General features: G+C 34.3%; 1 protein-coding gene across 1 annotated transcript; it reads left to right on the top strand.

Annotated features, from left to right (window-relative positions):
* The first annotated feature begins 7,258 nt into the window (after positions 1-7,258).
* On the top strand, positions 7,259-15,175 carry LOC136851903 (pantetheinase-like). Its single transcript, XM_067126259.1, has 6 exons — positions 7,259-7,599; positions 8,496-8,648; positions 10,780-10,985; positions 11,928-12,033; positions 12,293-12,404; positions 14,138-15,175. The coding sequence occupies exons 1-6, from the start codon at positions 7,294-7,296 to the stop codon at positions 15,022-15,024; spliced, it is 1,770 nt and encodes a 589-aa protein (XP_066982360.1). The 5' UTR covers positions 7,259-7,293; the 3' UTR covers positions 15,025-15,175.
* The last annotated feature ends 1,084 nt before the right edge of the window (positions 15,176-16,259 follow it).

Below are 16,259 nucleotides of genomic sequence, written 5' to 3' on the forward strand. Positions count from 1 at the left end.
GGAGTTTAGATTAATTATTCAAGATTATTTCCATATTGTATTGCATAAGCATATCACAGCCAGTTTATGGATGAAGTCAAGGCCATGAAGAGGATAGTTACCAGTGGTACACCTACGAATCCTGAGGAGTGTATTTTCTTACCTGTCTACTGCTGCCCGAACCTAGTCAGCACCCTTGGAATGCAGAATAGCACAGGCCCCATAGAGAGATGTGGGAGTCGAACAATGCAGTATACAAATTTAAATGCACCAAAAGGACATGTCAAGCCCCCAGCAATTACTACATAGGCTGCACCATTGCCAGTATATGCAACCGATTGCAAGTTCACCACAACCAGGGGGCAATATTTCAACACTATATAGAAAACCATGACTGTAAACTGACACTAGAAGAATTATTAGAAAGCACAGAGACCATTCATAGAGAAGCCCAGTTCCACAGACTGAAAATAGCAGAAGCTGTGAGTATAAATCATCAATGGCTTGCATTAATATACAGATGAAAACAGACGTCATCCTCCCTTCTTCAAGGAAATCACAGGGCATCCATGAAAATCTGAAGGGAGAATGAACACCCCTGGGCACAACTACCAACAATACAGCAAATCAAGACTATCGGTCAGAGAAGGGATTCACGCCCTTGCCCACGCCCTTTGCTGCAAGCCACAGCATAGGACGTGTCCTAATGAGCACCAGGAATGCCCATACTGCCATCCAGACCACCAGCAAAAGAAAGAGACCTGCCGACCTATGGAAATTCAGTACTCCAATGACATCATGTTCAATTAAAATTCACAAGTCTGCATGCAGCAATATAAACCTTGTATGTGAATTTGTAATCCAGTCCTGAAGACGCCGCCAACAGGTGGGGAAACGGATCTTAAATAATTATTCCTTATTCCTGAGAAGATTGCCTGAAGAGATAAAGAAGCAGTAAGGACTGACTCAAAGTCTTGATAAAAAGATAGTATCTGCGAACAATGCCATTAACTTCAATAGAAACTGCATATATTTATATATATATATATATATATATATATATATATATATATATATATATATATATATATATATATATATATATATGAGCATATATATGTATATATATTTTCCCAGCAGTTAAAATACATTTCCGCCATAATTATCCGTGCATTTACAGGTAAAAACAAACAGTAATTTATCTGCATTTTCTTGAAAAGACTTAATTTCTCTTTTTTATTTGGTAGATTTTTCATATATCTAGCTTCATTTCGTTTAAAGTTCTGAGATTATAAAATCCCTGTGTATTATTGCTAAAATTGCATGGATATATTTTCTTCAAAAATTCATCATAAAAAATATATAAACATTTTCTTTTTTCAATTTTCCAGAGGTACTCTCTTGTATCATTCCCGATCCTTCTTCTTTTAGGAAGGAGAAGAATAAGACTTCTGTGAATAAGAAGGATGAGTAATTCTGCAATTCTTTGATTTGATATTGTATGAAAAAGACTACTCTAATTCAATTAGTGTGAAAGATGTACAGGTACAAATGAAATTTTTTAAAATATTGTCATCGTTTTTAGGTAAAATGTTGTCATCGTTTTCAGGAACTGCAATGCAGTTCTTCAGGTGTATAAGTAATTCATCGTCATTTTGATAATTTTCCTTTTTTAAACAAATTAGTATTTTCAATAGAGAAAAGGCAAAATGTTTGTAATGTCTTTTGCCAATGAGCAAATATATTTGACCACTGTTTCATCGGCACAGTTATTGTTGCATTAATATTTTGCATAAGTTAATGTTACTGGTGCATTCTTGACATTCAATGCAGAAGTAATCTCATATAAGTACACTAACATCACAATGCTTATATTAAAAGCTTAGCTTATTATAATTTACTACGCCTTCCTGAAAAGAATAGTCGATTTGCATTTATTTACATGTTAATTTTTACTGGATTGTATTAATTTTTTAGAGGATATTTGTGAATTTTCTTATCATATTAACAAGTTCATGGGTTTTTTACCTTGATTCATACGAACGTGTAATAAAATTACTGATAGTTAGTATAATTAGTTATATGTGATTGCTCGAAATTGTTCAAAAGACATCGTTCACTATGCCTTCTTAATAGTAATTTCGCGGCTGTGGGTATGAAATAATGTTCTTATCATAAATGCAGAACAATACTTATAATTTTAGTAATAATGAAAATAGAAAAGGAGTTATTAAAATATTGTAAACTAAACGATAATCGCAACCTTAAAAACCATTTGAAAATCAGTGACTCACATTTCTTGAACAGTCCGCTCTTTGATATGCAGCTGTATTTTAGCCACAAGTGAAAATTACGAGAGAGTCCCGACAGCATCACTGAGGAATGTGGAAGTAACACATCCCCTTTAGAGGAAGCGGATATCTTCCACCTTAAACATTTAGGTAAAATGCGAATGCTGACAGGATATGCAATTTAATGTAACTGAGAACAAACAAAAAACTAATCTTCCCCGCAACACACACACACGCACAAACACAATCACAAACACACATACACACATATATATGTGTGTGTGAGAGTGAGTGGTTGAAAGTGTGTTTGAAATTAGTAAAACATGTGAGGAAGGCTCCGATGAAAACCTGAAAGGAGTATATATTCCTTCGTGTGGAGATGTAATAGAAGTAATTATAATAGTTATAAGGGCATGATATTGAGCATACTGCGAAAACCAACCGAGAAAATCAGATAGATCACAGGAGAGAGGATTTGATACAGAAGAGGAAACCCCAGGATTAAGAGCGTCTTATGGAACTAGGGAGAGAAATTTGAGAGTTAAGTAATTGTTCCAGGGGAGGGTTTAGATGGGTTTAACTGAGATGCAGTGTGAAGGGTGTTGATGATCCATCAAGGAGAATATATAGATGTGAGAATTGTGTTACAATATTTTGTTGAATATTGATATGATCAGGCTGATGAGATGAATCAGGGAATAAAGTTTATAAGGAGGGAAACAGAGATTCAATAAAGGAATAGTATGCAGTTAGCATAGGTCAAAAAATGGATAAGAGCATTTCTAGGTCATTAGATTAGTGGAAAGTAACAAATCGATAATTAGAAGGTTTTAGGAGAAAGGAAGATGAAGAGAATTACTTATCACTTGAAAAATCAAACTAAGTTTATCAAGATATGTGTGAGGTAGTAACAGTTAAACAAGAAATATACCAGAGAAAAAGGGCATCACTCCATCAAACAACTATAATTGTTTCCCTGGTTTTAATTCACTTCAGCAAAACTAAAGGGAACAAAACAGGTTTATCAATTTACCTTATGCACACACAAATAACCCTGTTCACTGGTGGTCAACAAATGAAAATCTATGTTTAAGAACTTTAAATACAAAAATTTATTTCTAATTTCAAAATTTATAATAAAATTCACAGTCTGAAAAATTTACCATTACTTCAAAACAACACAAGATTTAATTAATTCTTAAATAAGATTAATTCACAAAACTTTAATTTATCAAAAAATTATGTTACCTAAGCAAAATTTACACTATTAAGAATTACTCAAGATTTGAAAAGGAAATCTTAACAAATGAAAATCAAATCAAGTATGCAATGTTAAAGTATCAAAAATATATAAAATGCTAAGTAAATGAACGTTAAATCACCAATACAAAAATTGGGCAAAAGTAAGAAATTGCAAACACAAGAACACACAAACAAATAAACAAAAGATTTATCAACAATAATTTCACTAAGGCAAAACCTCCCTAATACATCTTATTATACCATGGTAAAAATAAGTAGAAATCCACTTTACCTTATACAAGCTTGTGAGAACCTTTGTAAAATTCACAAAAACACTTTCTATGAGGCGCCTGTTACACTTCTAATACACTTTTCCTATGATCAGATCTCAAAAAGGAAATACTATCATTAGTGACCACAAGTAAATATTATAACAAAATTTTACTCTCTTTTGAAGAAAGAGAGGGTAAGAGAGAGAGAGAGAGAGAGAGAGACACCAACCAACTAACTCCTACAAGGTCTCTTACAACAATGAGAGCCTCCCAGATTTCTACTTTAAAAGAAATCTTTGTTGCCACTAAGACGTTTTTGGGAAACAGGCCTGGGAATTTTCCCCTGGGAAGGGATTTTTCCCCTTGGTTAAAGAGGGCTCTTTAGCCTGTCAGCACACATCTCTTTTAATGACAGGGATTTCCTGCCTACATACTTTTTCAAACAATAGGCTTTTGGGTCAACCAGTGTTATCTAAACCTATCATCCCACATCTCTTTTAATAACAGTTTAAGCAGATAAGGAAACAAACCTTCGCAAAAGGGGGTTTTACCCTCGCCTCAGTCAACAAATATTACCTAGACCTGTCACCTCATCTCTCTTTTGATGACAGCTAAATGGATTGGGGACTTCCTTTTGGAGCCGGGGAACCCCAGGCTGTACACCTGATTACACATCAGCCTACCAGCTGTAAAACACAACTCTAACAGCAAAATGTATCTTATCTCCAAAATCACACAGTCAAGCTAACCCTTTTAAGATCTGACACTTGGTATTTCAATAAACAGTATTACTATACAGAACACATGACAAATATAAGAGAAAATATATAAAAAATTACAGAAAACATACTAAATTTGCAGAAAATATATATATTATATGGCTTATATCATTATAGTATATATATATATATATATATATATATATATATATATATATATATATATATATATATATATATATATATATATATATATATATATATATATAAATATATATATATATACATACAAAAACCTCTCAAAACTGTCATTCTGTGGTCCGGGATCTCCCATGAATTTACTAATATGATAAGAAGATTCAGAAATATCCTCTAAAAGTTTAATATAATCCAGTAAAAATGAACATGTAAATAAACATGAAACGACTACTCTTTCTAGGAAGGCATAGTAAATTCCAGTAAACTGAGCTTTTAATATAAGCAATACTATTTTAGTGAACTTATATGAGATTACTTCTGCGCTGAATGTCAACAGTGCACAAGTAACATTAACTTATGCAAAATATAATGCAATAACTGTGTCGATGAAGCAGTGGTCAAATATATTTGTTCAATGGCAAAAGACATTACAAACATTTTGCCTTTTCTCTATTGAAAATACTGATTTGTTTAGAAAAGGAAAATTGTAAAAATGACGATGAATTACTTATACACCTGAAGAACTACATTGCAGTGCCTGAAAATGATGACAGCATTTTACCTGAAAACGATGACAACATTTTAGAAATTTTCATTTGTACCTGTACATGCATCTTTCACACTAATTGAATTAGAGTAGCTTTTTTTCATACAATATCAAATCAAAGAATTGCAGAATTACTGATCCTTCTTATTCATAGAAATCTTATTCTTCTCCCTTCCTATAAAGACGAAGGATCGGGAATGATACAAGAGTACCTCTGGAAAATTGAAAAAAGAAAATGTTTATAAATTTTTTAGGATGAATTTTTAAAGAAAATATATCCATGCTATTCTAGCAAGAATACACAGGAATTTTATAATCTCAGAACTTTAAACGAAACGATGCTAGTTATATAATAAATCTACCAAATAAAAAAAGAGAAGTTACATCTTTTCAAGAAAATACAGACAAATTACTATTTGTTTATTTGTACCTGTAACTGCACAGAAATAACTGCTGGATAATAAAAATGTTTTTAACTGCTGGAATATAATAATATATATATATATATATATATATATATATATATATATATATATATATATATATATATATATATATATATATATATATATATATATATATATATATATGCAGTTTCTATTGAAGTTAATGGCATTGTTCGCAGATACTATCTTTTATCAAGACTTTGAATCAGCCCTTACTGCTTCTTTATCTCTTCAGGCAAGATTCCTGCCATTTACTTTTTCTAGTTGACAGACCGTTTCCCCACCTTTCGGCGGTGTCTTCAGGACTGGATTATAAATTCATATACAAGGTTTATATTGCTGCATGTGGACTTTTGAATTTTAATTAAACGTGACGTCTTTGGAATTCTGAATTTCTATAGGTCAGTAGGTCCCATTCTCTTGCTGGTGGTCTGGGTGGCAGTATGGGCATTCCTGGTGCTCATTAGGACACGTCCTATGCCATGGCTTGCAGTAAAGGGCGTGGGCAAGGGCGTGAATCCCTTCTCTGACCGATGATCTTCATTTGCTTTATTGTCGGCAGTCGTATCCAGGGGTGTTCTCTCTCCCTTCAGATTTTCATGGATGTCCTGTGGTTTCCTTGAAGAAGTGAGGACGACATCTGTGCTCCTCTGTATATCAATGCAAGCCGTTGATGATTTATACTCACAGCCTCTGCTATTTTCAATGTGTGGAGCTGGGCTTCTCTATGCATGGTCTCTGTGCTTTCTAATAATTCTTCTAGTGTCAGTTTACAGTTGTGGTCTTCTACATAGCATTGAAATATTGCCCACTGGTTGTGGTGAACTTTAAATCATCTGCATACACTGGTAATGGCGCGACCTATGTAGTAATTGCTAGGGGCTTGACATGTCCTTCAGTGCATTTAAATTTGTATACTACGTTGGTCAACTCCCACATCTCTCTATGGGGGCCTGTGCTATTCTGCATGACAAGGGTGCTGACTAGGTTCGGGCAGCAGTAGAGAGGTAAGAAAATACACTCATCTGGATTCGTAGGTGTACCGCTGGTAACTATCCTCTTCATGGCCTTTACGTCATCATTGAACTAGCTGTGATGTGCGGATTTGTAATACAATATGGAAGTAATGTTGAATAATTAACCTAATCTCCCTTCGACAAGGAGCAGAAAACTCCTGGGGTCTTACCATGTGTAAATATTTCTTATCCTTTAAACTAATGTTTTAAGAGAGGTTTAATACAAGATATAAGTAATTCAATATATTTAATTAATAAACCCAATAAACTGGTGTGGGTCACATTGCTACATGGCAGTTTTTGTGGAAAAAAATATATGAAGATAAAGAAATTATAACCTTTATATTCATTTAGTGTTGAAAAATCAAAAAGAAGAATAATACTTGCCAAACTTTTTATATCTGCTGTGCACTTGAAAGTTCAGCTGTTTCCTTCATCTGACGTCTCCCAGCTTATCTGATTTTTTCTTTTTATATGGAAAATCTGCGTTTGTAGTGCCTCCGCTTGCTGTCATGGTCACCACTGATAAGAACCTTATCAATACTCGAAGTCAGTTAGACTAAACAGCAGTTGGTTTCTAACTATGACGCTGAGCTTTTCATACATAATTATATATCTTTGTCTGTCATGCCTTGTCGCGGCGAGACAAGATGATGGAAAGACTGGCAGAGAACAGAAATATGACTTCCAGTCAACCCTAAAAGCGCATCGAAAGGGGGAAACGGCGAAAGAGTTTGTCCACAAAGACACGACAGTAGAAGTGGAAGTGGAATACGTGGCAGCAGCATTGCAATATGACCCGTATGATGATCTCTCTGCGGGAGGTCTGGCTGTACTGGAGGAAAATGCGAGAACGTTTATTCATTACGCTGGAGAGGCCAAAGACATGGCAAGTACTCTTTTACTTTCTCTGTTATGTAAGATGAATCTGCCTTTTGTTATCATTGATATTGTTGTTACGGAAACCTTAGTTGATCGGATCCCACAAGTTATTTATTCGTTAAATTTTTTGTCAGTATGATTTGCTGGTAATATGCTAACGGTTCCCCCCGCCTTCAAAATGTAAATAAATCGAAGATAGTCTCAAACAATTTTACATAAAGGGAAGAGAGAATATTTTCGATGTTACAACTATTACAGAAGCATATCAAACTATTTTTATGAACATTTGCTCACTGGGTCCATAGTATTGTCCTTCCCAAATGAAGGAGGGATTAGGTTTAAGAGGGCTTCATAACTTTCTATACTTCTATAAAATCAATGTTCTTTTAGAGTATTGTTATTTTTATGTGTGACCCTGTATATTGCCCTACTTCTATGAATTTGTAATTGAAAAATTGTCACAAAATCTTTGAGGTCCTTTCAATTTATGTAAATATTTAACGCTTGCGTGTTATTTCTTTCAAAATAACTTTCTTAACTACCAAGACGTTCATGATGTACCATTAATAGTCTTTTACTCTACCTTCATTGAAACTTTTGCCATTAATCATGACTTTGGATCTTCGTGTCTTTGATTGCAATTCCCAACTTCCGTTGATTTTGTTATACAAATAAAACTCTCAGCTTGGTTGATTATGTTATAAATTCCAGGTTTTACCAGTGATATATTTTTGCTGGTATCTATGCTAGAAGATGAAAAATATTTCTGATTATGACTATTTTGGTAAAATTATCTTCAAAGATTTCATATAAAGGAATACGGAATTAGGAAAACTTTTGAAGGATAGCCTGAATCTAAAGTAAGTCTCCACATTTATCTTTTCCTTTTTATGTTTCACCCAGGGCGCCCAAATCATCGTGTTCCCAGAATATGGCTTAACCAGCCTGAACCTCGATTTGACCTTGGGAACCTTTCTGGCTCAAACACAGGTCGTTCCGAACCCAGAGGACAAAGAGGTACCCTGTGAATACGGCGACGTCAAGAATTCGAGCAAAGTAAGGAGTTTTAATTTTTTTGGAAAGAGTTATACAGAAGTTCATCGCAAATGCAAATCGCTTATTTTCCTCACGTGATATTCGAGCGTTGATATTGTAAGCGGTGATTGGCGATAATATTTCACTGGTTCTCGAAGATTCTCAGATTGACTCTGCACGAAGAGAAATTGTTTCCAGCCGATATGAGTTCGTGCCTACTCTGGAACTATAGAGACATTTCTTGCCTTTAATAGAGAGATAGAATTAAAGTATTCAGATCTATTTGTGTTTGTATGCGATTATCTGATGAGAGGGACTTGACAGAAATCCGTCGATCAGGATGCGCTAGGCACTTACGAAACTTAATTTCTTCTAGTGATTACTTGTGCATATAGAAGCGTGAATTTCTATTCGCTGTAATCTGTTTAATTCATTAATTTGTATGGACTTTTCAGTACTTGAAAAAATCTGGTTTTAAGTTTCCACATGATTATTTTTTTATATATATTTCCTTCGTGTTATTTGATTCATTGTTTGTCATTATTTGTAGGAGTTATTCGAAACTGTACTTAAGATAGTCCCATTCCTCATGCTTTGAAATATTTACGTAAAAATTTTGGAAATTTTTTCACAAAAATTCAAGAATAAAAGCATGGAACATACTGCTAATTACAGTAGCTGTTTTTTCAGGTTTTGTAACAGGCAGTTGCGTTTCAGATTAGTTTTTCCTTCCTCCTCTCCCCTATTCTCTTCATACTTTTTCATACATTTTCTACTTCATTGATTATTCTCATTACCATTACTCCATTTTTACCATGCACAAGGCGACGTGAAGGACGTAGTCGAGCCTTCACCCAGCCGAAGACTCATAGAGGAGAAAACATGTAAAGGCACGTGATTAATTGAACTTTATGGGAAAGCTAGAGTCCTGATCTTAAAGAAGTGGAGATTAAATTAAAAGAATGCTGACTTCTCATATGAACTGACACAGTAACATAAAATGGAAGCTTTATGTGTTACAACTTTATCTGAAAGACATACAGTACTTAGACAGTATTACGTAAACAACAGTTAAAAACATTAATGGAAATTATACGCAAACGAAATTTTTTGTATTCGTTTTTGAAGCATTTAGTGTAACAAAATATATTCGTTTTTGAAGCATTCAGTGTAACAAAATATATTCGTTTTTGAAGCATTCAGTGTAACAAAATATAATTATTTCTCCAGAAATAACATCGAAAATGATAAAGATACAGTGTACACCAAGCACTGAACTTCGCTTTGGAAAATCGAAGCTTTCACTCGTTTGTCGGAAAGAAAAATACCCTCGCCTCGGCTGGACACAGTAACACACAAATAACAAATATTCAACAATAAATCACTAAATAATATTTCATTTATATAATCCTATTGGTCATGCTTAGCTTCACATGAATGAAAATTCACAATTAAATAACGAACAGATTTCAGAAATGATTTCGATGTGTAGATATTTTCAGAAGCCGCCGATTGCTTTCGAGACTTAATCCTGTCTACGGTAAATGTTGGTTGGAATGTTGCAGTACTAAATGGACTGAATTTCTTTAGCCTGGATAGCTAGTATTACCCAGTTCTTAAAAGGAGTGAAGGTCATTGTATACATTCAATCATGCGTATGCATATGTACTCACACGCATACAAATACAATTGTAGACATACCATATACTTCGTGTTCTATTGGGCATCAACGTCACCTCATAAAGGACTGTTGAGGTCTACACACACACACACACACACACACACACACACACACACACACACACACACACACATATATATATATATATATATATATATATATATATATATATATATATATATATATATATATATATATGTATATATGTATTGGTAATATATAAAGTGTGGGGGTATTGATATAGAAAGAGGGGCGATAATAATAAGACTACATGATTCATAAGTGTTAGGAATGAGAAGTAGGAGCGTAAGACTTAGAACGTGCTGGATAGTTAAGAGTTAAACAGGAGATGGAAACGAAGACCATTAATATACAAAGAGCATGAACGCTTGTATGATAAATATGAGTAGCGTTGAGTCTCAGTCGGTCAATGCTCATTTTTTTCATTACATCTTATTATTCCCATTAAAGATTATGAAAGAACTCAGTTGTGCAGCGATGGAAAGTGGCATATACCTCGTGGTGGACCTTGCCGAACAGTCAAACTGCTCTGGGATTGCCTTTGGTGAAGAAGATCTCCCATTTAGCCAGAACGGTGAAGCATCCGGTGTCCTCTCTGGCTGCATATTCTACAATTCCCAGGTGGTTTTCGACGATGCCGGAGCTGTTGTGGCTAGGTAATGAAAAAGTGCAATTGACGCGATCTCTTAGTCAACTGTGATTCGTTTTGAATTTTCATTTATGATCTGATTATTTTTCTTGTTTTCCTGTCTTTATATTGTCTATTCATAAACATAGAAACTACTCGTTTCATTCACGTTCATGGGAAGTCACTTGGACCTTCTGTAAACAACACAGTGTGTAGCAGCACTGAGTGGGCCATGTACTGTAGGTCAATGTAACTGACAATTAAGGAAAAGGCCCCATTGAGTTTCTCAATCGACATCATTTACTTTCGTGCGATGAATGCTACAGAGGTCATCTGACTTAATCCTTGGTCATTGTGGCTGAGTGTGCCATCGAAAGAAAGGTTTCCTAGCTGATGATTCATTTAGATATTACTTCCTTTCCATTTAAAAGTGGTGCTTTAAGAAGAATAGTGTAACTATTAATAAGAATGAATGAGTGAACCTAAGGGGGGTTTTGCAATTTACATCAGTGTTCATATAAACTGCTGTGCATGTTGTATGTAAATGTATTACTGTAACGTTTGCAGCCATACTCTCATTAGTTTTTCTTGCATTACATTTCTAGTTTAAACACTTTGCTTACTTATTTACAAATGTTCCTATCTCCACTTTTAATGCTCGAAATAAAATCAGTATTAAAACTTGATTTAGTACGTTAAAGGCCCCCCTCCCTTTTTTTTTTTTTTTTTTTTTTTGCTTTTAAAAATCATATTTTATTGCATTTTAATGGTTACTCCAAATTTTATTATTGATTTGTTAATGACCATATCTTTCATACTCGGACAATGACTGGATTGGTGAGAGAGAGAGAGAGAGAGAGAGAGAGAGAGAGAGAGAGAGAGAGAGAGAGAGAGAGAGAGAGAGAGAGAGACTTATCTTGAAGATAACCAAGCACATCAGTGTAGGCTACAGTGTTCATGTACGTCTCAGGTACCGAAAGAAACACCTATTTTTGGAGCCCGTGTTCACCCCAGGAACAGATCCCGACTCAACTGCTGTCTTCGAGACCTCGTTTGGTGTAACATTTACGTTGTTGGTGAGAACTGGGAACAATTACTCTTGATTTTTACTAGGTAAATACGGTGAAATACATTCTGAAATATTTAGTTAGCGTGACAAAGACACTCTCTTTTGCACAAATTACATATATAAACATAATGTATATAATTTAATGACTACATAGAATTATCCATACGAAATACTCAGGCCGTCTTCTAAAATATATTAAACTCCATAGACGTACGCGTGCGCATTAACTCATGGAAGTTCAGAATTAGACATGGTTATCTCTTCAGATTTGTTTTGATATACTCTACGAAAGTCCAGCTGTTAGCAACATCTACAACCTAGGAGTACGAGATGCCCTTCTGAGTACAGCTTGGATTGATGGACTCCCATCACTTTCAGGTAATTATCAAATATATGTATATGTATATGTATATATATGTATATATATATATATATATATATATATATATATATATATATATATATACATATATATAAATATACATATATATATATATGTGTATATATATGTATATATATATTATATACATATATATATATATTATATATATATATATATATATATATATATATATATATATATATATATATATATATTACTTTAACACTCACCTTGCTCTACCTAAGACCCACGTAACTTTGCCTGTTAAGGCCAAATAAAGCTCTAAAGGACAGATAATCAAATGGATAAGGTCGCCGGCTGAAAGCTAGTATTACAAAATATAAGTTTATTATAAAACCACGTGGATTAATGAAGTAAACTTACTGAAAACTGATCTCAACAAAAGTAAAATAAGAGGAAATGGAATATTTACAGGAGCTAACCGCAGCTCAAAATATTAGTCCCAATCAGGACAGATACCTCGATGCTCAATGAAATGATCGGAACAGATTTAATAAACCTCTTCAATTGCTTTTATAATGCACCTGAACTCAACGAGTGTTGAACTGTAGCTTCTTGGCACTGACGACGCAGATTCTTCTCCAAGCAAAAGGGAATTTCCAGGCCCAAGGTATATACACATTTCTGGAAAATAAGTACCCAGTTAATAATCTTGCACTAAAGAAGCTCTCACTAGTAATTAATTGATCACAAAAGGATTTATCTTATATCAGGAATACTACTTTTAACACCATGAAGGGTAAGTTATATGATTTCACTAGACAACAATGAATGCACTTAATATATGACTTCATAGAGGGAATATGCTTTACTAGGGGTTCTTAATTAGGAACTTTTTAAGAGATGAAAATTTGAACAAGAAAAGTGAGAGATTCAGTTGAAGAGAAAGACAACTGGGAGTAATTGTCACAATCCGACTTACCGCTGGGTTAAATAATGTAGTGATCAGTTGCATTAAGCTTCCATGGTCCGTTAGGAATAACAGTTTTCCCACGTGATGGAGAAAAAAGCGGGAGAAACAAAGAATGCTTAAAGAAAGCACTGATTACATCCGTTTGCTATGTTATCTGAGCTGAGTCTCCGATGTCGGGTTTACTTGGGTCGCTTGAATTGTTCAAGGCTCCTCCCCCTAGCGTACTTTGGACAATGGTCGTGGGTATCATCTCGAAAATGACAAAGACCCACCAGTACATAGGTCAAAGATAAGTGGGTTTAAAGGACAGTATATCTAAGGTCTGGCCTAGCAAAACCGTAGCCACTATACGAAGCTTATGAGTTCAAAATTCCCACCCTTCGGTCGGTTGGCGAGCTTGGTTTGAAACAACTGCTTCTTCCCGCTGTCCTCTTTCTCATGCTAGAAATCTACATTGTGTTCCTAGCTTTAAGAGAAAATTAAATTACTATTCTGCTAAAAGACAGGTCGAACAGCAATATTTATAATATATATATATATATATATATATATATATATATATATATATATATATATATATATATATATATATATATATATATATACATACATATACATATACTGAACATTTAATACACATGTACTGGGACGTTATTAGCCCATTAACATATCTCTGTCGCTCTTTGTGTATCACAAGTGACAAAATTCAATCAATACAATAGTTTGCAAAGCAATAATTGTTTATATTGCAACGCCTTATACACAAAATTATATTATCAACTTTCTTCCTCTCAGCTCCCCAGGTCTGGAAGGGTTTCAGTCAAGGAAACAATGTAAATCTCGTTGCCGCAAACATATATGCTCCTCCAGGTGGGTTTTTGGGGGCAGGAATCTTCAGAGGTGTGTACTCTGAACCAGAATATTATACCTACGATACTTCTTCAGGCACCAAGCTTATAGTGGGAAAAGTGAAAACGAAGTCGGCTGCACCATCTGCAAAAAGGCATCAGCCAGGTGACTCTGAAGTTTTCAGTTATAAAGCTTTTGACGATTTGCCTCTGTTGGGTCCAGCACAGATGGAAAAGAGACAAACAAATGCAATGGAGTTAATGGTGAATGGTAAAAAGATACATAAGCAAAGTACAAACCAGAACATGAAACAGAAATATTTGCATGAGGACCTCAGCCGTTACAATCACACCATTTTGGAGAGAACCTCCCCAGGTGTCTTTGCTTTCCAGGAGCTTTGCCATGTGGACAACTTGTGCTGCAATCTGACTTACGAATACCCTGCTGAAGAACCTGAAGATATTGTTTACATGCTCATCGCCTACAGCGGTATAGAGGAACGTGGCGAAGTAGTTTATCTCCAGTACGTGCAGGTCTGCGGGGTAATACTTTGCCTCAATGAAACCATTGACAGTTGTGGCTATTTTGAGGAAGCATATGTTCCTGAGTCAGCATTCAGAGCATATTCACTCTCTGGAACATTCAGTGACCGTTACATTTATCCCTCCGTTTTTACTGACGCCTTGCAGCTTTTCGGTGCTGAAAAATGGAACTATACACTCAGTGAATCTCCAGACCATTATCACGCGATCATACATCTTCATGAGGAAGTGAATGACCTCTCCATGTTGAGTCTGTTTAGCAGGTGGTTCTCCAGGGACCCAAACCACTGAAATTTCACGAACAGCCTGGCAAGGTGAAAATTTCTTTTAGTTAGAATTACTTTTATTGTCAGTGGTGTTAAAGTAAGAATATTAGCCACTTTGTTTTAAAACTATTCTACATTTGATTATGGTGAGTTATGCATTAAAAATAAAAAAATGAGCAGTATTATTATTTGCCTTACATTTAGACCAACATTCTCGTGCGCAATGCTTGGAATATATTTATATACAGGTATTTTAAAGATGTCCTTTCTTATTCTTTTTGCTATAAATAATTGCTAAAAAAAGAGCGAATTAATGTTCGACTTTCAAATTATCTAAGCACTCTCACAAATGAATACATCTTTATACCACATATTTTATAATAATAATAATAATAATAATAATAATAATAATAATAATAATAATAATGATAATAATAATAATAATGATAATAATAATAATCTTTATTGCGGCTCAGGGCCATATACATGGAAGATACAAATACAATACACACAGTCTAGATACATAAGGTAACATGACAAAAATAATTATCGGCGGTATCCACACAGTTGCTGAAGAAGTAAAAAAAATAGAATTCATAATAATGGTAATGACAGTAATTATATGGGGAATAATAGAAACAAATTAAAAATTATAACAATAAAAAATACAGATTGCAGACGATTAATTTCCATCTGGGGTCCTTAGGTGGTCAGGTCCAGAAGGCTAAATACGAATATTGAAAACTGCAAAACTCTACAATGATATAAAACACAGTAATAACAGGAGGTAAGAATACCAAATATAGCAAGGAACTTAGAAATATAATAATAATAATAATAATAATAATAATAATAATATTATTATTATTATTAATTATTATTATTATTATTATTATTATTATTATTATTATTATTATTAAGACAGATTCTGTAGATGACACTCCATAATTGCAAAAATAGAGAATAAGTCATTCAAGGAACAGACGCCTCATTATTCCATCTTTCCCACAATTTAGATCTTCTTCTTGCCTCACTGCTCAGGATGGTTTGTATGAGCGAATTGCTGCTGTTTCTCAATCCGGTGATCAGACTGGACATTGTTCGCCTCACAATGATTTTCAAGTTATCCAGGCGGTTTTCTATGAACATCTGCGTGGCGGAGTGATAGCGAAGTGTGTTTGTGAGGCGTCTCAGAATGTCATTGTGAACAACAGTGATGCGTCTCATGGTCTCTCGGGTATAGTTCGTCCAAAGGGAACA

This window comes from Macrobrachium rosenbergii, chromosome 24 (assembly GCF_040412425.1).
Source record: "Macrobrachium rosenbergii isolate ZJJX-2024 chromosome 24, ASM4041242v1, whole genome shotgun sequence".
Taxonomy (NCBI): Eukaryota; Metazoa; Arthropoda; class Malacostraca; order Decapoda; family Palaemonidae; genus Macrobrachium; species Macrobrachium rosenbergii.

What these genes read in the sequence shown, in the direction of transcription:
- LOC136851903 (XM_067126259.1), top strand. Translation starts at nt 7,294, where the DNA reads ATGACGCTGAGCTTTTCATACATAATTATATATCTTTGTCTGTCATGC. An exon ending in ACGTCAAGAATTCGAGCAAA is followed by an intron (nt 8,649 to 10,779) that starts GTAAGGAGTTTT and finishes TTCCCATTAAAG; the next exon opens with ATTATGAAAGAACTCAGTTG. An exon ending in GTGTAACATTTACGTTGTTG is followed by an intron (nt 12,034 to 12,292) that starts GTGAGAACTGGG and finishes TTATCTCTTCAG; the next exon opens with ATTTGTTTTGATATACTCTA.